Consider the following 25,596-nt stretch of genomic DNA (forward strand, 5'->3'; position numbering starts at 1 on the left):
TTGCAAAGCAGGCCACTGAACCGCTGAGCTAAGTCCCCGGCCCTAGCTCAGTGATGTTGCAGCCTGCCTCGCAAGTGCAAGGTCCCCACTTCTATTCCTGGTACCAAAAAAAACCAAAAAGTCAAGATTGATAATTTTTATAGTGTAAGTGTAAATAGTATAACCAAATCCCTGTTTTGCTGTTATGATTTTATTCTGCCTACTTATTCCAGTTATCTTTCTATAGCTTCTGTCAGGTAAAAAAAGAGATGAAAACCAAAATCAGACCAGAACCATTAACAGGCCTTTAAGGGTCCAGGGATTTAGCTCAGTGGTGCCTAACCACCTGCCTCTCAAACCCAAGGTCCCGAGTTCAATCCCAACACCAAAAAAAAGCCTTTATTATGGGAAGGAGCTGCCCGGCTGTCTCCAAACAAAGGCGAGAGAGCAATATGGCTGAGACAGGGAGGGCTTCTTTATGTGGCTGAGGTGGCATTGAGGAAGCTGGTGACATCACTAGGAGGGGCTTGTGTCATCACTAGTTAGGGCCACCCTATGGCAAGGGATCCTCTACCTCTGGCTTTAAACTGAATTTTGAATTAAAGTTATTTCTGAAACTTAGTATGGATGAAGTTGTCTAGTCCCTTTACTACTTTGGGGTGGGGGTTGAGGCAGGGTCTCCCTTTGTAGTTCAGGCTGACTCCAAACCTATACTATGTAGCCCAGGCTGGCCTGAAACTCTCAGTGATCCTCCTGCATCAGCCTCCCAAGTGCTTGGGTGACATTTAAGCATTACTTTTAATGATATACACATTTTTCTGTATGAGGGGGTGAATGTTTTAATGTAGATGTTTTTGCATTAGCTATTGCGTCGCATGATGATTGAGGAGGCTAAATACAGTAGTGTTGTCCTTGCTGCCCTTGTTCTCTCTGTCCGAAGTCCTTGCCCTTGACGCTGTCCTCAAATTCCACCTCACCAAAGGCCACATGGGAGTGAGAGCCGAGCTGCTCAGGTTCGGGTTCTGACACGGAGCAGTGTTTGACCTTCTAGGAGTTGCTTTGCTTTCTTTCAGTTCCTCAGTCTGCTTATCTCTAGTAATATCCAGCTACTAAGTGGTTGAGTTACAAAGTGTATGGTACAGAGTAAGCACCATATCAATGTTGCTATCCGCACAGCCTGATATGAGGGCTGTGCTTAGATCTCATGGAGATCCTAATACCTCAGCCTCCCAAGTGCTGGGATTACAGGCGTGCACCACCATGCCCAGCTGGACATTCTTTTAGAGAAAGGTTTCCCTGAGATTTGTGACCATGGTTCTGTTAACCCCGAGGCTTGAAATTCATATTAATGCTTTTCTTTACCTGAGAAATAGTATAAAAGTATCCCCAAAGCACTTAGGAAGGAGTGATCCTTAAATCAACCTATGGGAGATTCCCACACATAAAGCCGCTCACTAGTTCATATTCCAAAACTGCAGAATAATCCACTGTGTTGGGCTGAATATGTGGCACATGTCTGTAATCCCAGCATTTGGGAGGCTGAGTCAGAAGGCCTTACCATGAGTTCAAGGCCAGCCTGGACTACATACCTAGTGAGACCCTGTCTCAAAACAAAACAAAACCACTATCAGCAAGAGTTGGCAGAAACAGCAATCAATAGATTTAGATTTCCACTAATTTAAAAAATGAGTACTCTCACTTTAAGGTAGATATTAAAAGTTTGGCATGGAAAGAAATACTACATATTAAAAAGTTAAAGACATTAGAAATAGCACTGTAGAGGCTGGGGTTGTAACACAGTTGTAGAGTGTGTGCTTAGCATAAATAAGACTCTATTTTCATTTCCTACCACAAAATTTTTTTAAAGTACTGTATATGACTTCTAGAACTCAGGATATTCATGGAAATAAACTGAGTGGATAAATAAGTAGCAAATTATATGTACAGCTGAAGAAAATAGTTAACTGGAAAATACTGTACTCCTGAAGTTGACTTCAAGCCCCAGATTTCAGCACAAAATGCAACAAAAATTATAAAAAAGATGTTAAGTGAAGTATAGCGTAGATTATCAAGTAAGAAAATCCATTGTGCAAGGCTGGGCATGGTGGTGCATTCCCATAATCCCAGTACTCAAGAGGCTGAGGCAGGAGGATAGTGGATCAGTTCGAGGCCAGCCTGAACTACATAGTGAGACCCTGTCTCAAAAATAAATAAATAAATCCATTGTACCTCCAACCAGAGTTACAGATAGAGCGAGCAGCATGAATGGGGAAGAGATTATTTAAGGAGGTACTTGCTGATCTTTTTTCAGAACTGAGGACACATAAATACTGAGACCTGGAAATTATAGAAAGTCCTAAGCAGAGTAAATACAACTAAATTTCTGTTTAGAATACATGGCAAGAAATATCTGCAGTCAGGCAGTGACATTTAAGTTGAAGCATAGGATTTTATGAGTGTGCTAGTCTAAGGATGATTTTACAAGGGTGTTCTAAATTTGTCTATCTCTTCCTCCTACTTATCTTGGTATCTTGTATCATCTTACAGCAAAGAAACTGAGGCTTGACCTAATTTGACTAAAGTTTCATGGCTGGCCAGCCAAGCAACCTGTATTTGAATTGAGAGAGTAACACCAAAATCAGCTTCCCTTTGTACTGCATACTCTGTCTTTTCTGTAGTCTTTGATTCAGAATGAACTTCTGGTACCTATGAATAACGGGGACTTGTATTCTTGAAAGTGGCAATAAAATGTACTGAATTTCTAAAAATTTTAAATGAGATATAATATTACCTTTTGCCTGTTTTTCTTGATGCTTTCCTTATTTTTTTAATAAATTCTTTCATCTTTTGAGGACTTTATGAAGATTCTGTTAGTGATATGAAGATTATGGCTTTTGTGATATTTAAAGTCTATTCAGTCAGAAATTAGATGGATGCATAAAATATTCAAATTCTTTGAGAAAACTAAAATTTTCTGATCATTTTATCACAAGAGTAGGATGTTGTTTGCCATTTGCTAATCTATGTTTTTAGATTCCTTACATTAGTTTAATAAACAGAGAAAAGAACAGTCTCCTCTGGTTGCAAAGATTAATCCATGAGGACCTGAGACAAAAGTTTCAGATACATTTCTCTTTCAAAACAGGTTCATAGCAGTTTCCATTAACTCTTACACTTTGCACAAAGTAGGTATTTTATTTTTTTATTATTTATTTATTTATTTTTCAGACAGGGTCTCACTGTGTAGTTCAGGTTGGTCTTAAACTCACTATGTAGCCCAAGCTGGCTTCAAATTTGTGGTGATCCCCCTACTTCAGCCTCCCAAGTGCTGAGATTACAGGTGTGCATCACACTCAGCTTTACAGTTTTATGTTTCTTACATGTTTTCATAAAAAATAATACAAATAGCTGATAAACAATTCTCTATGACTTTTAGAAACTTGGTTACCTGATTCCCTTTAACACCAGCTTAGTAATACTTACCTCATATTACTGTACTCTTACTCATGTGTCTGAACTGGATTCTGTAAGGAGAAATATTTTATAAATATTTTATAAATAAAATGTGATATCTGCTAATGTATTCATCAAGTGTGGGATTGTTAATATCTTATGAGTATTCCTTTTTTTTTTGGTACCAGGGATTGAACTCGGGTCCTTGGCTTGCAAGGTAGCCCACCGAACTGCTGAGCTAAATCCCCGGCCCAGTATTCCTTATTTTTAACAAGATGAAACTGGAGCCGGGGATTTAGCTCAGTGTTTCTGCTGCCTGCCTTGCAAGTGCAAGGACCGAGTTTGATCCCTGGTACCAAAATAAAAACAAAACAACAACAAGATGAAACTGTTATGTTGATGTATGGATGTCCCCCAAAGCCTCATGCACTCCCAGTTGGAGTTTTGGAAGGTGATTGGGTCAGGGGAGAGATACTCATCTGTGGATTGGTCCACTGATGGATTTGGCTGACTGTGATGTTGGAGGGTGAAGCCTGATTGGAGGAGGTGGTCATTGGGATGTGGTCTAGAAGGGTCTATCTCCTGCGTCCTCCCTTGATCTCTCTGCTTCCAGCTGCCATGCCTTGAGCTCTTTCTCCTCAGCCAAGCTGCTCTGCTCTTGGAACCAGCCAACTATGAACTGAAACCTCTACAAACTGTGAGCCAAATACACCATTCCTTCTTTAATTTGTGGGTGTCATGTGAGTCCCAGCAACAGAGGAAGTAGTAACTAAGACAGATACCTCTGCTAAGAGTTATCAGATTTACTTCCCCTTTGCCCAAATCGAAGGATGAAGTAAGCGCAACTTTATTTTGGTCACTGTTTCCTCTACCTTTGCGTGCTGCCGCTCTCTGTTACTGCCGCTTAGGATAGAGAAGCCTGTAGCAGGAACCCCCTGGATAGGAGCCTGGCAAAACTGTGTCTGCAAAGAAGATGCCTGGCAAGTCGATTAATTCCTCCTCCTGTATTCTCACTTTCAGTCTAATGCTGTCTATCAGATTGGAGATCAAAGCCTAAGAGGTGCCTTCGATTCCTTTCTGTCTCTTGCTTTCTATTTCTACTTGGGAGTCCAAACTGAATTCCATCTCTGCATTCTTTCTTGTTTATGTTCCTACCATTGGCATCCTAGATCAGGATATCTTCTTTCCCACCTCCTCTTTCTAGTGTAGTTTCCTCTAGTCTTTTATGTGTATTACTATCAAATTTATCTATTAGTTCTGATGCTCTGGCCCCTATATTTGGAAACTTTTAATGGCTTCTTGATCCCAATAACAAAATGTCTCAATCAGTACCATTCAAAATCTGGTCCACAGTCCAGTCGTAGTCTCACTGTTCGTTACGTGTCTGCACTTAGATCATTTCAGAAGTTGAGAGGGACTGGGAATATAGCTCAGTGGTAAAGCACTTGCCTAGCGTACACAAGGCTCTGGGTTTGATTGCTCAGTACTACACAAACTCACAAAGTTAAGTGTTTAGAAACTTGTATATTGTTTTGATAGAATGATTGTAGTATATAATGTTTGCGTTCTATATGGGGAGTTGGTACATTTGCAAAATACTTGGTAGAATAAATTTTAGATGAGTGCATTAATTTAAGAATTGGGTTTGTATCTTGTGTCTCTTTATCCCGTCCTCTCTCTCTCTCTCTCTTTTGTGTGTGTGTGTGTGTGTGTGTGTGTGTTTTGTTTTGTTTTTATACTGGGGATCGAACTCTGTACCTTGTGCTTGTGAGGCAGGCAGAGGCACCACTGAGATAAATCCTCAGCCCTTTTCATGGTGTTTTGAGACTAGGTCTTGTTATGTATTCATGGTGGCCTTGAATTTAACTCTGTAGCCCAGGCTGGCCTCAAATTTGTAGCAATCCTCCTGCCTCAGCCTCCTGAGTGCTGGAATTATAGGTGTGTACCACCATGCCCAGCCCTCCTGTCGTTTAATCAACAGGCCAGTAATTGGTTCACGGCTGACTAAAAAATTAAAAAGTTGGTCTTTCACAATAGGTAGTATGAAAATCATTGATGTAAATCCCTGTCATGTTTTACCTCTGCATCATGTCATTATCCTTTTTATCACTTACTACTTCCCTTCAGCACTCTTAATCTGAAGTCCAACTATTTAGTGCTGTACACATACCATTTCCTTACCCCCCCACAATGTTTTCTTCTCTTGAAAATAGCACCCTGTACTCAGAGTAGGGTGTACATAGCCGAGCTGGGTGACACCATGTTCCCGTGTGCTGTCCTTTCTCTGCTGCATCAGTGGTCCCTGTTGATGGTTTGGACCAGAATTGAGGATGAACAAGGCAGCTAAACAGATGAAGTGTGCCTGGAGCGTAACTCGCATGTCCTACAGAGGATGCAGAGACAGAGTCACCTGGCTGGTGCCCTTCCGTGCCAGTCAGCATGGTGAGCAGCCGTGGACGTGGATTCCATGTTTCCTGGGCAAAGTGCATTCAGGACTAGAAATGAATGTCACTGGGGGTGGCTGATTCAATACCTCATAAATACTAATGCCTTCATGAATATTTGATGTCTCCCATGTGGTATCATGAAAAGCCATGTAGCTTCATTCATATATTTGAAGCCAGTTAAATGACAATTATTCGGACCTTAGCCAGTCTTAGGTTTTTTGGTACCAGGGATCAAACTCAGGATCTTGTGCCTGTGAGGCAAGTGTGATACCTTTGAGCTACATCCCCAGCCCACTGTATGGCTTTTTGTTCTTTTATTCCCTCTGATCTATGTTTTGCACACATGTGCTATTTACTTTTACTATATCTAAACCCATGAGTGGTTTATTTCTACACGTAGTTTCATATTTCTTCCTTATGTTTCTCTTATTTTCTGTAATAGAATTGGATGTTCTTAAATATTCGCACATTACTCTTTCTCCACTAGTAAGTCACCTCATAAACATGCCTGTCCTTTTTCTCAGTCTTGTTTGTGACAAAGATTTTTGGGGAGAAAGAATGTTAGGATAGGATTTGTAGATACAGTGGTATTTCAGTACTCATTGTTGATTGGTTCTAGAAGGCACATTGAGTACCCAAAACAATGCATATTATACACATTGTTTTAGCTGCAAACAGGATAGTGAGTCACAAGGCAATCATTGGGGACAAGTTATAGTTTTCACAAATATAGAGAAAATTTTTACTTCAAAATGCATCGAGTGTCAAATTCAGAGAGTTTCAAAATAGTCAAGCACCGAGGTATGACTGTATATCATAAAGTTCATCTGTTATTGAGGACATAAAGTTTTTTATTAGCCAGTTGTAGAGTATTAATATGGACTCATAATGGCGGTCGCATCTCATTTGTCTCTCTTTATATTTAGTAAATATCTTGTTGCTAGTAGATAGTTACAGCTGAATACATTGACATCTGGCAAGCCCTTAAGTCGCATTCATCTTACAACTCCAGACTTCAGTCTCCACATTGAGATTTTCTTGCTTTGTTTCCTTTGTGTCTTCATATTAAACCTTTAATCCTGGCCAGATGTGTGCTTTTGGTTACAAAGAGCACTAGGTCAAACAGAGCAGACACCTACATTGTGTAACTAGTTCACAGCCAGTATTCCCCTGAATTTGGGGCATAAGCATCAAGTTTCCCATTCAGAGGGCAACTTTGTATCTTTGTGTTTGAAGATAAGAAAAGGTGGAGTCTAAGAGTTGTAGAGGAAATGGATGAATTTGCCTGTGGCAGTACTTTTTAAAGTAGATGATAAGTGATTGCTACTCACATATCCAATAAACTAGAAAGTGATATTTGTTTTATACTTAAAGCAGTAAAAGTCAAATGACAGAAATTAGAACCTTCAAATACTAAAATTAGGAAGAATCTTATATTACAAGTGATCACATCAGAGCTGCTTATGTTTTCTGATTCTTTAAGTCAGTATGTTGACCTTCCATAGGTTTAAGAACTTAGTCTTATATTTTAATTAGAGAAATCCTAAATTGCTTTAAAAAAAGATGAAATTTGAAATTGACATCAATAAAAAATGGCATTTTAGCATTAATGTGTCACTACACTTGATCTTAGCTAAAAGGCCGAGAAGCAATTTATGTGTCACTAAATGATGCCAATGATGAAAGATTAGTGAATAATATTTGTGAGATCAGATAGGTTGAAAAGAGGCTCTATCACTTTCTTTTTCAATTTCTGATACACATTTGAATACAGCTATATATAGAATTTTAAGATTATGTGTTTGTTTTTGTGGTGGTAGGAATCAAACTTGTACGTGCTAACCATGAGCTCCACCAATGACCTATAGCCCCAGCCCCATTTTAATTTTTTTTTTTTTTTTTGTAATGGGAATTGAACTCGAGATTTTGTGCTTGTGAGGCAGATGGTGGAACCACTGAGCTAAATCCCCGGCCCTTAATTTTTAATGAAATAAACCTGAGAAGAGATAAGAATTTTAGAAATTGCATTCGTGTGTCCACATGAAGTAAGAAGAAGAACGACAGTTGTGCAGAAACAAATATAAGTGAAGATGGGTTTTAAGATTGAAGAAATCTCTCTACAGTACAATAAAATTATTCCAGGATTCTTACTGATGCTTTGTATTTTTGTAGGTTTGGGTAAAAGATTCTACTTTTAGCAGCTATTTTGTTGTTTAATTACACCATAAAATTTCTTTGAAGACAGTGTATATAGCCAAGTAGAATGAATACTATGGATTTGTTGTGGAACTAACTTAAGACAGTGGGCAGTAACCCCACAGTCTTACATAGTTGTCACAAGAGTTATCACTCCAGTTTTCTACACTGGCTGGCTACTTTATACCTCCTTTATTTTTTTTTGTTTTTGTTTTTGTTTTTGACCTTCATTAAGTTTATTGATACATTCTAGGTATACAGTACAGTTACATTCATCATTGGGAACTAGTACATTTACATGGTGTATCTTGGCTCTTATTTTTTCCCCATTTCCCTGCTCTCCCTTTAACCTCTCTACCCTTCCCTATTTACAAAGACTGTTTCCATTTTTTCCTTTCCTCATATTTTTTCTTTTCCCTACCTCTCCCACTTCCCCTGCTCCTTTAGACCTTTTCTTCATATTTCACATTTTCAATTACACATTTTGATCCTTAGTTTTAGTTTTTTCACACCAGAGAAACTATTCACTATTTACATATGTGTGTCCTATTTATTTCACTTAAGAGTATGGGCCAGGGATTTAGCTCAGTGTTTCTACCACCTGCCTTGCAAATGCAAGGTCCTGAGTTGGATTCCCCCCCTCCCAAAAAAACAGTATGGCTTAATGTGCATCCGTTTAGCTATAAATGTCTCTTCAAAATGTTTCACATTCTTTATGGCTGAGTAGTACTCTATTTTGTTTTTAAAAAACAACAACAACAACAACAAAACAGCTCATCTTTATCCAGTCTCCAGTTGATGGGCAATTGAGCTGTTTCCAAGTTTGAGCTATTACAAACTGTGCCACTCTAAATATGGGTGTGCATATATTGCTCTGGTATGATTCTTTTAATTCTTTTGGGAAGATTCCCAGCAGAGGAATATCTGGCTCAAATGGAACCTCTAATCCTAGTTTTTTGAGGTAACTCCATATTGATTTCCACGGTGGTTTCCTTTGGTTTTTTGAGATAGGGTCTTACGGTGTAGTCTGGGCTGGATTTGAACTTGCTATGTAGCCCAGGCTGGCCTCAAACTTGCTGTCCCTCTTTGTCAGCTTTCCAAGTGCTGGTATTATAGACGTGTGCCAGCGTGCCTAACTGTTTCATACCTAATACTGTTCAAGGTTCTGCTTCCAACTCACTACCACCTCCTCTCCTCCAGGGTATGCATCTCCTATGTGTCTGCCTCTGATAAGCTTTTCCCACCAGTTTTTGGTATTGTTGTTTGGCTTTCAATCAAAACTTCATCTTTGTGTGGGTAGTGTTGGCTTATATACTAGATCATGTAGATAAAAACTTGTGGAAACAATTTGAATTCCAGCTCTGACTGTGTGGTTTTTAAAGTTTCTCTCTCTCTCTCTCTGTCTGTCTGTCTGTCTCTGTCTCTCTCATGAGATGATTATGTTGGTCTTAGTCCCTATGAGGGCCTATTTCCAGCTCATCTTTTCTCCTAGGGAGTAGCCCTTTAAGGTCCCACCTGATCATCTATGGCACCCATCTTGGCAAGCCCTCAACCCTGGTTTTTCCACCAGTCCTGTGATTCTGTTGAACACTCTGCTCAGGCTCCAAAGGGAAACTTACTGCCAGCCTTTGTAGTAGTTACAGATTGTCGAGTTCGTCTGAAATGAACTGGTCTTCCTCCCAAAAGTAGAACTTTCTTACTGTTTATTTTTGCATGTGTTTAAAATGAATATATACATATTTTGCTATAGTATATGTGGATATTTGCTTTTACTATTCAATAATTAACATTTCAAAACAATATATAGTTTATCAGCCGAGCGTGGTGGCTCACGCTTGTAATCCCAGCCCTCTGAGGCTGGGCAGAAGGATCACTGAGTTCAAGACCAGCCTGGGCTACATAGTGAGTCCCAGATCAGTTTCAACTACATAGTGAGACCCTGTCTCAAACCACACCCCCCAAAAAACAAACAAACAAAACAATATATAGTTTATGTATTTAATGATTATAGGTAGATTGCTTTATATCACTAGTTGTATAACAAAATACAAATTTAAAAATTGATAAGCGCTGATGTGATATGTGGCTCAGTGTTAGAATGTGTGCTTAGAATGCACAAGGCCCTGGGTTTGATTGCCAGCATCATAAAAATAAAATAAATCATAAGACAACCAGGAGCAGTGGCATGCTCTAGTCCCAGCTACTTGGGAGGTTGCAGCAAGAAGATTGCTTGACTCTAGAAGTTTAAAGCCAGGCTGGACAATAGAAAGAAACTCTTACCTCCAAAAAACAGATTAGTGAGTTGGTTTCCCTGAAGGATATATAGTAGACATAGAACAGTAAACATGATTTTTTAATTTAAAGGGAGTGGTATCAGTCTGGAACAATGTGTATTTTCAAATTTTAGATTCTGATGGCTGCTGTTTTAAATATGACAGCACAGCCATGGTGGCTTGTGCTTGCAACTTCAGGGCAAGACAGGAAAATTACGAGGCCAGCCTGGACACCCTAGTGAGATGGTCTCAGAATGAAGTAAGAGGTTAAGGATGTAGCTGAATGGTAAAGTATTTTCCTAGTGTGTGTGAGGCTCTGTATTCATTCCCCTGCAATAGGGGAAAAAATGAAATAAAAAAAATGACTATAATCTGTTTCACTCACAAAGGCATTTAAGTACAAATAAACACAATTTGGGTGGCCTGGGGAAATGAGTTTTTCTCCTAAACTGACTGCAGTCCTTTCTATGTGTGTGTTATTAACTCTGAAAAGAAAACGATTCTGTACCTACTGATAATTTCATGTGGTATGATTAGTCCTTTTATTTTTAAGTGAGAAATTGAAATTGTAAGTTTCCAGGAACATTTTGAAACAAATTCAGTCATCCTGAAATAGGGGAATTTTCTAATTAATTATGTTTGTTAATTGAAAAAAATTTGAAAGTATTGCTGAGATTTTGTTTCTGAATGCCTATGTTTTAAGATTTCCTTGAACACGATGTATACAATGGGGCTTTTGAACTGTTGTTTCCATCTCTGTATGGATTTTTGTTTGTTTTTTGAGACAAGGTCTTGCTATTTAGTTAAGGCTGGACTTGAACTCACTGTGTAACTCAAGCGGCCTCAAACTTGCAGTGATCTTTTTGCCTCAGCCTCCCCAAGTGCTGAGATCATAGGTGTGCGCCACCATGCCTGGCTTCTGTGTGAATTTTGAACTCACACCCTCTGTGTATGGTAAGCTGTCTTGAGTGGAGCAAGCCTTTGATGAAAGGGAGGACTGAAGAACACAAATTACACCTCCTTTGGTCCCATTTATCTGCCTCAAGGTTGTTTTGGGTATGTGAACCATAGTTTTCAGTTAATTTCAAAATGTTAAGAATGTTAATTTTTTTAAAGAGTGTTTTCTCTGCATAAATAAGAACAGTGGATTTCTCCTTAAGAATTGCTGCCTTCACATTTTTCTTGTTTTTCCTTTTATATTCTTGTAGTTTTTAATATATTTTCTCATTTTATGTTACTTGCCTATCTTACAGCATGTATTTTCTCTGTTACTTTTCTTTTTCTTATTTTAAGAATTAGTTACGGCCAGGTGTACATGCTAGTAATATACTAGAAATATACTAGTTACATGGTTGTGATTGTAGCACTGTGGGAGGCTGAGGAAGGGAGATTCAATTTTTGAGCCCAACCTGGGCAATTTAACAAGATCCTGTCTCAAAATTTAAAAATAAGATAAAGGGCTGGGGATGTAGCTCAGTGGCATTGTGCCTGCCTGGAAAGCTCAAGGTCCTGAGTTAATCTCCAGTACTGAGATAAACAAACAAACAAACAAACAAATACCTCCAGTACTGGGAAGAAATAAAAACCTAATTTCTTAGTATAAAATTGGGGGTTTTCAACAGAACTAAGAAACAACCTACAATGTGGGGGGAAAAAAAAATTTTTTTTTTTGAGACAGTGTCTCACTGTGTAGTCTGATCTGGAACTCACTGTGTAGCGCAGGCTGGTCTCATGTGTAGACCAGGCTGATCTTGAACTCACAGGGATCCTCCTGCCTCAGCCTCCCGAGTGCTGGGATTACAGGCATGCGCCACCACGCCCAACAATGGGAAAAATACTTTACCAGCTGCTCCTCAGACAAAGGATGCTTATCTAGAATATATAAAGAACTCAAAACAATCAGCCCCCCCAAATATAAAGACTCGATTCAAAAATGGGCATCTGAAATGAATAGACATTTCTTAGACAAAGAAGTAAAAGCAGCAAGTAAATATATGAAAAAAATGTTGCATATCACTGGTCATTTGAGAGATGCAGATGAAAACAACACTGAGATTCCACCTCACCCCACAAAGAATAGCTGCTACCAAGAAATCAAACAATAACAAATGTTGGTGGGGTTGTGGGGAGAAAGGAACCCTTCTCCATTGTTGGTGGGAGTGCAGACTGGTGCAACCACTATGGAAATCAATATGGAGATACCTCAAAGAGCTGGGATTAGAGGTTCCATTTGACCCAGCCATCCCTCTGCTGGGTATCTTTCCCAAAGAATTAAAAGAGTCACAATGATATATGTGCACCTATGTTTATAGCGGCACAGTTTGTAATAGCTAGCACTTGGAAACAGCCCATTTGCCCATCAGTTGGAAACTGGATAAAGAAGATGTGGTTTTTCTATAAAATGGAATACTACCCAGCCATAAAAAATGAGAACTAGATTCATTCATAGGAAAATGAATACATTTTGAGGATATACTCCTAAGTGAAATAAATAAGTCACATGTGTAAATACCGAATAGTTTCTCTGGTGTGAATAAACTATAATAGTACATAAGATCCTAATGAGGTAATTGACAATATGAAATAGGAAGAAAAGGGCTAAAGGTGTAGGGAAAGTGAGAAGGGTAGAGAAAAGGTAATAGGGAAAAGAAAAAAATATGAAAAAATGGAAATAAAGTATTTATAAATAGGGAAGGGAGGAGGGGGTGAAGGGAGGGCAGGGACAAGGGGAAAAAATGAGAGCTGAGACCTGTCATGTAAAGGTACAGGATCCCAGTAATGAATGTAACTGTACTGTATACCTAAAATGTACCAATAAACAATGAGGAAAAAAAATTGTGGGGTTTTATTTTTACTAAAGGAATATTAAACAATTTGATATTCTTTTGTTTGCACTGCCGGGGATAAAATCCAGGACCTCATACATTAGTACCTCACACTTTAGGCACTGAGCCATACCTCCACCCCTGATTACTTTTATAATGTACTATTATGTAGAAATCCAAGTTACTTAGAACAACCTCTGAAAGCCTGTCTTACTAGATATAATTACTATTCAACTTTTATAAAGTGCCAAAAATGTTCTATATATAAAGAAGTTACAAAAATGATGTAGGATAATCCTTGGGTTTGTATTTTGAAAGCAGGAAATGAAGAAGTATATGCATATTAATTTTAAAAGCATATCATATCAGTTTCCTTCAGTACATATTCATACTGTTGAAATAATGTCTGTAACCAGGAAATGCCTGAAGTAACATGTTAGCAAGAATGAATTTGGTGTGGAGTGACTTTGGCTTCTGTTACCCTGCCAAGGCAATGCCACAGAAAGCAGCATGTTCCAATAGAAATACAATGCTCAAGCCAGGGATTTAGCTCAGTGGTGCTACTGCCTGCCTTGCAAGTGCAAGGTCCTGAGTCCAGTATAAAAAATGTACACACACACACACACACACACGCACGCACGCACATATATATCATACATATTATATATTATGATATATATATTATGTTACTTTTTTGTTTTTGTTTTCTTTTCGATACAGTCTTAACTATGTAGTAGATGCGTGCCTCAAATTCTTAATCCTCCTGCTTCAGCTACCTGAGTGCTGGGATTATACATGTGTGTCGCCATGCCCAGCACAATTTGTTTCCTAGTAACCACATTTTAAAAAGCTTTTCAAATGTGAAATTTAATTTTTATTGATTGATTGCTCTTAATGCTAGGGTTTGAACCCAGGACCTCACATACAGTAAGCATACTACCACTGAGCTATGCCTCCAGTCCCATAAAATTAATATTAATAACAGTTGATCAACTCATTATATCAAACATATTAATGTAGTCAGTTTTTAAAACAAAAATTTTTTTGGTTGACAGAATTTCACTATGTAGATCACTCTGGCCTTGAACTCACTATGTAGACCAGGCTGGCTTCAAACTCAAGGTGATCCCCCTGCCTCAGCCTACTGAGTTGTGGGATTTCAGGTGTAATTTTTTGAGATAGGGTGTTGCTTTGTTGCCTATGTGGATCTTGAACTTGTGGGCTCAAGTGACTTCCTACCTCAGTTTGACAGTTAGAGTTGTCAGCTAAGGAACTCTGAATCAAGGGTAGTATTTTAGCCACATTTTTTAAGGTAAGAAGAATGTTACTATGTTGAAATTATGAGAACAGCATTTTAAGTTTACATGTGAGTTTCATATATTCTACATTATTTTCATAAAGCAGTTTACAGTTGCAATTGTCTCTGGTCCTCAGTTGTGATGAATATTCCACTGGAATATAAGATCAATCTAGGAGATCTTTGTCAGCGTTTTCTGAATACTTGAGGTAGTACTAAATGGTATAGAGGACACATCAGAGTACTACACCTGTGTTAAGTTTTAGGAAACCATTTAGTTACATACATGTATACTGTACATACAGGATCTTGAAAAATAAGTTTTTGGGCTCACAGAATCTTCGAGAATTATTATCCTTTTGGGCATACTTTTGATTTTTAGTACCCTGAACCTCACCTGTAGGTCTATATGTGTAAAAGATAATTGCATTGGGGCTGTGGATTTAGCTCAGTGGCACCATGCCTGCCTTGCCAAGTGCAAGGTCCTGAGTTAGATCCCCAGTTTGCCCCCCCAAAAGATAATGGCATTGATGAAAAAACTATAGATTTAGCAACGATATGTAAGTGGTATTGGAACATATCTAGTGTGTAAGGTGGTCACATAAATGTAAAGTAGATGTAATGATCATAACAGTAACATATGCACATGGTAACTTTCTCAATTCTGAATTTACTAGTAGATAAATTTGAACTTGAGGTTAATAGTTTGGCCACTGCATTCCTCGAAATTTTGGTTTGGCTCTAAATTATTAAATTCAAATCTCTGTGTCAGTCTTCATTCTTATGAAGAACTTTGATTTATTTCAAATGTAAAAGTACAGTATTTTGGTCTGGTTTGTATAAAGTGTAGGAAAATGGCACCCATAGTCTCCTTAAAACATTTCAATAAAACCAAGTAAAAATGATGGAAATAGTAATTCATATAATTTTTAAAAATTTTATTAGCACTTGTTGTTTATAATTTGCATTAATAATTTGAAAAATGTTGGGCATAGTGGCACATACCTGTAATCCCAGAACTCAGGAGGCTGAGACAGGAGGATAGCAGTGAATTTGAGGCCTGCCTGGGCTACATAGTGAGTTCAAGGCCAGCTTGAACTACATAGCAAGACACTGTCTCAAAAAACAAACCAAAAAAAAAAAAAAATGAAGTAAAATTCTATTTAGGATTGAGATCATGCTTTTGACAGATTTTGATAGATTTCTTTTTCTTAAATTGTTTATTTACTCTTTCCCTCAAGGTTTTGTGGGTTTTCATGTTTTATATAAGCCTTACTAGAATATGTTTGCTTGAAATAACTTCAGCTGTAGAGAGTCAACATGTCTGGTGACTTTTACACAGTGTACATATTTGGAATGCTATTTTGCTACAAGAGACTGGAAACTTGGACAGCCCTGACTGTCATGCTTTTAAAAGGCAAACTATGTTACAGTCAGTGTTGTAGCAGTGATTGCATTGTGCCACAGCTTCTTTTGTGAGGATTGCTGTAGATGTAGGGACTCTTGCAGGAGAAACATACTGCTTAGATAGATCAAATATGTTTGAATACAACCTCAAATGTATTAAAACCCTCAGGTTCCATGCATTTTTTGAGCTACTGTAAGTTAACTGGGCCTTTTTCCCCTTGTGATTTTCTGTTGCTCAGTGCTTTTATACAGTGAGGTGCAACTGTACTGTATAGGAGGATTAGATTATTAAAATGCTGTTGGAGTAGCACTAGTGGAGTAGAATGAGGAGGAAGAAGGGGCAAAAACAACATTTTATTTATAAAATGCAGAAAGCAGAATCTGTTGATTAGAAATTCCATTAAGTTTATCCCATTGTTGAAGTTAAGATATGGCTGTGTTAAGACTATTAAAATGGCTTAAATCTAATGCCACATATGCAAAAATAGGTAGTGTAGAGCAATATCTGGGAATGACTGTATTGCTCTTTAAGTGCTATAGAGGAGTACATTATGTGTGAATCTTAGAATGGAAAAGTCAAAGAAGGCTAACTGGGTAAATGAAATTTGAGTCAGGTTTTGTTTTGTTTTTTTGGTACTGAGGATTGAACTCTTGAGTCAGGTTCTGATGTATTGGAAAGTATCTTGCAAGATAAAAGCAAAAAGGTTCTTTGTTTTGGTACCAGGGATCAAACTCAGGACCTTGTACTTGTGAGGCAATCGACAAAACCACTGAGCTAAATCCCCAGCCTCTAAAAGCAAAAAAGTTTTTTAAAATATGGTACATTCACACCTTGGAAAGAACATGAGAATCAGTGTTATTGAGTTGTTTATGAAATTTCCTTTTGAAGTACACACTAGTAACCCCAGCTACTCAGGAAGCTGAGGCAGGAAGAATCACAAGTTCAAGGCCAGCCTGGGTGACTGTCTCAAAACAATATAAAAAGGGCGGGGGATGTAGCTCAGTGGTACAGTGCTTTTCTAGCGTGTATGAAGCCCTAGGTTGATCTCAGCACCATAAAAACAAAACAAAGAAAAAAATACCATTTGAAGGTTAAACTAATGTTGTTAATCACAGAGGAGTCAAAGTCCAAAATGTCTTGAGGGCCACAGGAATGAATACATACTTTACTTAAAATAGCTACTTCTCTTAAATAGTGTAGACCCCTCGCCTCTACCCATCACTAACAAAGTGCTCAACCCAAAGTGCTGAGCTGCGTAGGACACGGTCTACTGTGGGTCCAGCACCTTCCGGGGTAGAGAAGCTCAAGGACGAGGCCTTCTTGGTCTTGAGATGCTTCTGCTGTGGGCTAGAGGCTCCACTGAAGCACCCCCCGCTGGAGAAAAAGTGTTTCCACCCCTCTCTCTTCATTTTCGTAGAGCATAATGATCGCGAGAGGAAAGCCTCAGGATCATAACTTATCCAGATTGCATTTCTAAACTAACTGAATCTCTTGATAAGAGTCTTGGTTCCCTTATCAGTATAACAGGACTGAAATTACCTTTCTGCTAGGGTAATTATGAGAATTAAATAGAAATATTAGTTTTAATAGTTTTAACTCAGCCTGAATGTGCCTCCGCTTCCCTGGTAGTACAGCATACAAGCAGTTGTATATTTTTTAAAGTGCTGCCAACACCCATTAGATTAAGAGTTTTCCAGTTCTACATTAAATAGCCTAGAGTTAATCATGGCCATCCTCTTTTTTTTCTTCTTTTTATTGAGTTTATTGGTACAATCTAGGTATAAAATACAGTTACATTCATCATTGGGATCCTGTACCTTTACATAACAGGTCTTGATTCTCATTTTTTCCTCTTGTCCCTGCCCTCCCTTCACCCCCTCCTCCCCTCCCCATTTACAAACACTTTATTTCCATTTTTTCAGTTTCTCATATTTTTTTCCTCTCCCGTATTACCTTTCCCCCACCCTTCCTACTTTCCCTACACCTTTAGCCTTTTACTTCCTATTTCACGTTATTAATTATCTCATTAGGATCCTGTGTACTATTATAGTTTTTCACACCAGAGAAACTATTCGGTATTTCAGTTAAAGAAATCTCTGTATGAACATTAAATATAGGGAATCCTAAAATAAAACTAAAAAGGAAAGTAAAAGAGAAAAGGCAATGATGTAAGATTAAAATAATCCTTAATTCTGAATCTCTCTTTTTTTTAATATAATTGTTTAAAAGGATTTTGCTGACAATTCTAAGGTACTTTTCCTGGGCTTATTTTTAGGAAGCAAAAGATAAAAAGAGGGAGATTATGCTATGTAATATGAATATATGCTACCTGAATTCCCACCCCCCCATGCTTTTCTAAAAAGAATTTTAAAAATATTGTATCTTTGAATGTTTTCATTTATAAATATTCCTACTGATTAGCCGAAGGATTTTTACAACTGGCTTCCAGTTCTCTGGTGTCAGGGATATGAATGGTTTTAGCAGGTGACCTGCTTAATCAGTAATTTATTATATAAAGTCAGCAGTCCCAATGTGATGCACATCAGAATCAACTGCAGAACTTTAAAAAAATGTGTCAGTGTGTCTATAATCCTTAGAGATTCTGATTTAGTGAGTCTGGAAGAGAATTTGGGTGGCCTCCCAAGTAATTCTAAGAAGCAGCCAAAGTTGAGAACCTTTGTATTAAAGCAAGAACTAGGTGAAATTGGGGTGTTGCTGCAAGTGGAAAAAGGTGAGTAGGTGTGAACTTTAGCCATTTCCTTCTCCTCACAGTGAAATGACACAAGAGAAGAGGAAATTCAGAGTTCACTTTGAATCCCCAGAGATTAGAAAATGAAGTGTTTTTTTTTTTATTTTTGTCTTTGTAGACATGGAAGGACTTCAGTGAAATTTTAAATGATTCAACAAAGCATGCGCTAATGGATGACAGCGACCCTCCTACATATAATCTGCAGATAGAATCACAAGATGGGTGTCATCCTGGTGACAGCACAGAAAGGAGAGTAAGACACTTGCCTTCTGCATCAGATGAAAATGAAAATCACCTTGATGGAGATGGATCTGAGCTTCTGACCAGCAGTGGTAGTGCTATGGGGAAAACTGCAGTGCTAGAGCAAGACAGTCTCAACAATAATGAAAGCTGTGTGTCCAGCTGTGATGTGGCCGCCAGCGAGAGCTCAAAAAGTGCTCTGTGTGAAGGCCCCAAAGATGGAAAGAACTTCTCAGCAAAAGACAAAAAAGTACCTGGAAAAAGAGGTATAAGAACCAAAAAAGGTACTGTTAAGACACTAGCAGGTACTTTTAAAAAATTTATTGCTTATAGTATGTTTAAATTAAGAATAAACCTCCTTCCCATCCCATACTTTGTACACCGTTTTGCATCTTGCTTTTGTTATCAGTATGTTCTGAAACTTGCACAATGCACAGTAACACATGTGGACCCAGCTGTATGGTGTTGCATGCTTGTGATGTGTGTCCACAGTGTCCCTTTGTATAGGTGTACCGTAATTTTGTTTTTGTTGTTGTTGTTATTGTTTTTGAGTACCAAGGATCAAACTTGGGACCTTGTGCTTGCAAGGCAGGCAGCAGATCCAGTGAGCTAAATCCTCGGCCTGGTGTACTGTAATTTAACGGCTTCCTTATGGCTCTTCCTGGTCTTTTACTATAGTGAGCAGTGCTGAAATTGACATATCTGTTAGTGTTTTCACATTGCATAATTTAAATATATACAACCCCATTCCTTAATAAATTGTATTTTCTGCCAGTAGTAGCCTTAAAGTTTTCCTTCTTCTGTCACTGTGACTTTGATCACTAACTTGTGAATTTTTGTGATCGTAAGACCTCTTTATAGATCTTTTCATCTCTGTAGGAAAATAATATCCATGAACATATAGATCTTCTGCTATTCTTGAATAAGACATCTGGTTTTAATTATCTATATTTCTTTAGTTGCAAAATAAGTCAGTGTATTTCTTACTTGATATATTTGGTAGTTAAGGTTTAAAGCTATGGACTTTTTACCTGAACCGTAGGGTAATGGTGGGAAAAGGTACTGTTATTTTCAATCAGATGCATGTGGGACTGGAGAGTGTTGGTCCCTGGACTGGGACAGCGTAGTACACTGCTTTTCCCAAGCAGGCAGTCTTTGCATAAAGCTCTTGTGGATGAAGGGGACGGTCGGTCTGCTGTTACATTATTCAGTAAAGTAATTTGATAGCTTTTTAATGTAACTCATAATTCAGGTTTTTGTATTTTTTTAACTCCTCTTTCATATCCTTTTGTATTTTCCTTGGAATACCTAAAAGAAGATAGATTTTGACAAGGGATATCAATACATTTTCTTAAAAGGTCAAAGGACAAACAGATGCTTTATATGTATAAATTATTATATGTATAACTGTCATTCAAGGGCTAATTGACCATGCCTCTAATTTGACCATGTGCTTTCTTAGTTACAGCCTGCGAGTCAGTCATAACTCCACCTTCAAGAGTACTTTCATTTCTCCCTCCAGCTTCAGTCCAGTTTCCCTACGTGCCATCATAGGAACTTATTTAGTACCATTACCCAGTGTGAAGGTAGGTGTAGAATTACTGTCATTGGAAATACAATTTATAAAACTTAGGGATAGTATATAGCTTTCTTTTTATTTTAATTTTAATTTTTGGTACTGGAGAGCAAACTCTGGTCCTTGCGCTTGCGAGGCAGGCAGCGGCACCGCTGCGCTAAATCCCAGGCCCTATATAACTTTCTTTTAAAGTTATATATATTGTATTTAAGGCTGAGTTTAAGAGAGTAGAAAACTGAATCAGGAGTTATAAAACTTAAGTTCAGACCTTACTCTAATTGTAGGTCACTTGGTGAGGCTAGAGGCTTCTATAGTTTAGTGCCTGTGTCTGTAAAGTGTTTATTTACATAAGCCTAGAAAGCTCCTTTCTAAGCATACATAAGATTTCTAAATATAGTCTCTACTCCATTAAAATTTGATCAGTCATCTCCAGTACATCTTCTATAAAAGTTTTGTATTTGTTTTTTGAGAAAGGGTCTCACTAAGTAGTTGAGACTGACCTGGAACTCACTATGTAGCCCAGGCTGGTCCCGAACTCACAGCAATCCTCCTGCCTCAGCCTCCCAAGTGCTGGGATTATAGGCATGTGCCACCGTGCCCAGCCTAAGGTTTTATATTTAAGGGTACATTTTTATTTTTAAAGTTTTGTTGTTAAATTAAAAGAAAAGATACTGTTATTGGGTAGCTTGTTTCTAAAAAGTAGCTCACCAACTCAACGTTACCAGGTTTGGGGTTGCCCACCTCTCCTTTTCAAGTTGGATTCTATGTTCTTCTTGTCTCAAAGAATTGAATGAGGGCTGGGGATTTAGCACAGTGGTTCCGGTGCCTGCCTTGCAAGTGGAAGGGCCCAAGTTCAATCCCCAGTACGATAAAAAAAAAGAGAGAGAGAGAATTGAATGAAGCGGGGGCAGGGGCGGGGAGCAATGGCAAAGTTTCTTTGAGAAAGTAAAAATGAATAGCTCAGTGCTATTTTGTTTTGTTTTTGTTGGTACTAGGGATTGAACCTAGGGCTCTAGCACTAGGAGTTCCATTTGCACTGCCATAGTGTAGTATTTTTAACTGGAGTACTGTGAAAACCCCCTAAATGTGTTTCTCATTTTGCTTCAGTTCTCCATGTCAAAACTTATCCTTGAGAAGATAGCCTGGGAAACATTTAATCTCTTTTTGAGTATTAATTCTCAGATCCTAAGTAAATAAAGTTTCAAGTTTTTGCAATAAGTACTTTTCTAATAATAGACTAGCTTCTCGAATGTGACATAACATGCAAACATCACATACAATTTCAAACCAGAAGTAAGGTTTTTGTTGATAGGTGTCTTTTTTGTTTTTTTGAGACAGGGTCTCACTATGTAGTTGAGACTGACCTAGAACTCACTATGTAGCTCAGGCTGGTCTCGAACTCATAGCGATCCTCCCGCCTCATCCTCTGGAGTGCTGGGATTACAGGTGTGCGCCACCACGCCCGGCCTTATTGATAGGTGTCTTTAATTTCAGTGTTTTGTTTTGAGACAGGGTCTTGTTAAAAATTGCTAAGTCGCTCAGGCTGGGTTTAAACTTGAAATCCTCCTGCCTCATCCTCCCTGAGTACTGTGGTTTATGGATGTGCACTACCATACACAGTTCTGTAATTATTTTGTACATGTCCAGAGGCTAATACTGGGAAAAATTAAGGGCATTAGTGTGTTTTTTATTTTTCTGAGACAAGGTCTTGCTATGTAGTCCAGGCTGGCCTTGAATTGGCTGTGATTCTCCTGCTTCAACCTCTCAAATGCTGGGATTAAAGGTGTATGCCACCAGGCCTGGCAAGGGCATTAGTATTAAATAGTTTTTCTGGAGGCATTTCTGTAGACCTGCTCAAATCTTGAACTTGGCCCCAGAGACATCCAGTTGTTACTATATTATGGGTTGCTGCTTTTTTTTTTTTTTTTTTTTTTTTCTGACTTTGTTTAAATGAATCTCCTTAACAGGTTTCAGGCTGTGCTACATCAAGTTTTTACTGTATTTAAAAGTAGCTTGGCTTTAGGTAAGTATTTTCCTAAAAACTAATGGAAGTTAGCCTATGAATTTTTAACACAGCTTAATTATGATATTATTCACATGCACACAATTCAGTCATTTAAAAGGTACTTTTTGATGATTTTTAATACATTCACAGAGTCATGCAACCATCTACACAGCTTTTTTATGCTCTTATCACCACAAAAAAAAGAAAACCCATGCCTGTTAGCAGTTGTTCCTCATTTTCTTAGAGCCATTCCAGCCGTAGGCAACTACTAGTCTACTTTCTTTATAGATTTGCCTATTCTGGGCATTTTAAATGACTAGAATTATATAATAAATGGTCTTTTGTGACTGGCTTCTTTTATTTAATGTAATTTTTCATGGTTCTCTCAGGTTGCAGCAAATGTCAGTATTTCATTCCTTTTAATAGCCATTGCAAGCTCTACCACACTTCATTTAGTATAGGCTGTCTGTACCTTTGGCTGTTAGGGATGATGCTTCCATGAACATTTGTGTGCACATTTTTGAATGGACATATATTTGCATTTCTCTTGGTTATATGAAATAGAATTGCTAGATGATTTAGTGACGTCATGTCTCACTTCTTGAGGACCTCCCAAAATATTTTCCAAAGCCTCCCAAATGTTTCCCAAAGCTATGACACTTATATATAATTGTTTTATTGAGACAAAATTTCACTGTGTAGTTCAGACTGGCTGCAAATTCATGGCAGTCCTCTTGTCTCAGCCTCCCAAGTGCTGGGATTACAAGTGTGTACCACCATCCCCAACTCTGTCGTCAAAAACATGAAAGCTTTAATTTATCTTTGCCAGCATTTTTTTTTTAAACTGGGGATCAAATTCAGGACCTTGCGCTTACGAGGCAACAGGTGGAACCACTGAGCTAAATCCTAGGCCCTGTGCATTTCTTAATATCTTGCTCAATTATAGCCATATTTTTATTGAGATATTATAATTCACATACCATAAAATTCACCTTTTTTTTTTGAGACAGTGTCTCACTAAGTAGTTGAGACTGACCTGGAACTCACTATGTAGCCCAGGCTGGTCTGGAACTCACAGTGATCCTCCTGCCTCAGCCTCCCGAGAGCTGGGATTACAGGTGTGCGCCACCACGCCCAGCTTAAAATTCACCTTTTAAAAGTATACAGTTCAGTAGTTTTAGTCATGAGGTTGCACAACCATCACCAGTGTCTAATTCTGGAACACTTTGTTCCCTTTAAAACCACTACCCATTAGCAGCCACTCCCCATTCCTACCCTTCCCCAGCTCTTGGCAGCCAGCAGCCCATAAATCTTGTCTGGTTGTACGAGGCAAGTTCAGATGAAGTATCCGATGGTTGCCATATCGATGGTAGTTCTATTACTCAGCATTCGTCACCATAGTGTCTAAGCATTGACAAAACAGTTCAGGAAATGAAGCCAAGGATGGATAGCACCTGGCATCTGAGAAAGAACGTGCCTAAACTGACAGTGCCCACACTTGTTCCGTTAGAGACCTGTGCAGTGTGGCCAGCTGGGAGGTGAGAAGGAGGGCACAAAGCTGGAGGAAATCAAGCCTCCAAAATGTCAGGCTTGGGCCGAGGATTTGGCTCAGTAGTTCTGCTGCCTGCTTTGCAAGTACAAGGGCCTGAGTTTGATCCCGTTACAAAAAAAAAAGTCAGACTTGTGCAATAAGAAGACCAAAGGCTTCAGTCTTGGCTCTCCCTGTTTCCTGCCTCTGTAATCATAGAAAAGGAATCAATTTCCTTCCTTGTCTATAAGGAGGGCTTACCCTGCATAATTACAGAATTGTCCTTAGATGGCCAGGGATTTAGCTCAGTGGTTCTGCTGCCTGCCTTGCAAGTACAAGGCCCAGAGTCCGATCCCCAGAATTGTCCTTAGAATGTGTAGTCCTGGGTATGAGCACTTTGTAAGGTATCCAGCAAAAAGCCAAATGCTCTGAATGGCTGGGGTTTGCTTTGTTTTGTTTTTTTGTAGTCATCAAAAGGTTTGTTTTTGTTTTTTGTTTGTCTTTTTTTTTTTTTGGTACTGGGGATCGAACTCTTGGGTCCTTGCACTTGCAAGGCAGGCCACTGAACCGCTGAGCTAAATCCCCGGCCCACAAAATGGTTTTTTGAGTGGCACAATGAGGTGCACTATTCAGCAAAATTACGAAATTAACTTTTAGTTAGTCTTACTTGTTTTGTCAGTACCTTTGTTTGTTTAGGCTTTTTTCAGACAGTCTCCCTATATAATTCAGGCCAGCCTCAAACTCTCTGAAATCCTCCTGTCTCAGCCTCCTGAGTGCTGAGATTACAGGCATATGCCACCACCCTCAGATCTCCTGGGATCTTTTCATCTTTTCAGTTTTGGGAGGGGGTACCAAGGATCAAACTCAGGACCTTGTGTTTGCAGGGCAGGTGTGGCGCCACTGAGCTAAATCCCCGGCCCTTCAATGTTTTTTTAGGCTTTCTTTTGTCTGCCCCACTCTATGTATATTCCTAAGAGCACTTCCAGTTCTATTGGAGTTTAATGTTAGATATAACATGCCTACTGGCATGTTAACTGATGTCTACATAACTGATAATGCCATAAGATAAGAATCCCTAAGGCAGATTTTTCATTTTATGTTCTGGTTTTAACCAAGTAAAACCTTTCTGACTGGCTTCCAGACTCAAATGCTTAGTAGAGTTTGTTGAGTAACATCTGTACTGGCAGCATTAGCTGGAATTGAGGCCCTTGGGATGTACAGAGACTGTGGTGGACAGGAGTGGACATACCCCACTAGTGTGTGTTCATTTTATACACCTGGATAAGCCCCTGTGAGAGGAATGATACAGGTTGGGGCTGATGTTTGGGACTGTAACTCACTAGGCAGGTAAACAGACAGTTTAACTCCCTTTTGTGCTATGCACTGTACCTTAAAAACTGTGAGGTTTACTTTCTCTCTGTTCATGGTCGATATTGAGTTCTTTTAAAGTGAAGTTCTTTGGGAAGTGACACAGGCCCAGGATTTAGCTCAGTGGTGCCACTACCTGCCTCACGAGTGTAAGGACTCGAGTTCGATCCCTGGTACTGCCCCCACAAAAAGAAACAAGGCTGTCTTTTTAGTCTTCCCTTGAGGCCCTGATCAGTGGAGACAGATCATCCC

General features: G+C 38.8%; 1 protein-coding gene across 4 annotated transcripts in view; it reads left to right on the plus strand.

Annotated features, from left to right (window-relative positions):
• Positions 1-18,749: 18,749 nt before the first annotated feature.
• The window catches only part of Cnst (consortin, connexin sorting protein), a 61,290-nt gene continuing 54,443 nt past the window's right edge, over positions 18,750-25,596 (plus strand). Inside the window, exons 1-2 of one of the 4 annotated variants that reach the window (XM_019210453.2) lie at positions 18,921-19,133; positions 20,390-20,453. In XM_019210453.2, coding sequence (XP_019065998.1) covers positions 19,011-19,133; positions 20,390-20,453 — 187 coding nt within the window. In that variant the 5' untranslated portion in view covers positions 18,921-19,010. Of the gene's footprint in view, positions 19,173-20,389; positions 20,454-25,596 lie in introns of all 4 variants that reach the window. The other 3 variants (XM_010642632.2, XM_010642634.2, XM_019210452.2) reach the window with 3 other exon arrangements.

Source organism: Fukomys damarensis, unplaced genomic scaffold (assembly GCF_012274545.1).
Source record: "Fukomys damarensis isolate Sample0158 unplaced genomic scaffold, DMR_v1.0_HiC HiC_scaffold_11, whole genome shotgun sequence".
Classification (NCBI taxonomy): Eukaryota; Metazoa; Chordata; class Mammalia; order Rodentia; family Bathyergidae; genus Fukomys; species Fukomys damarensis.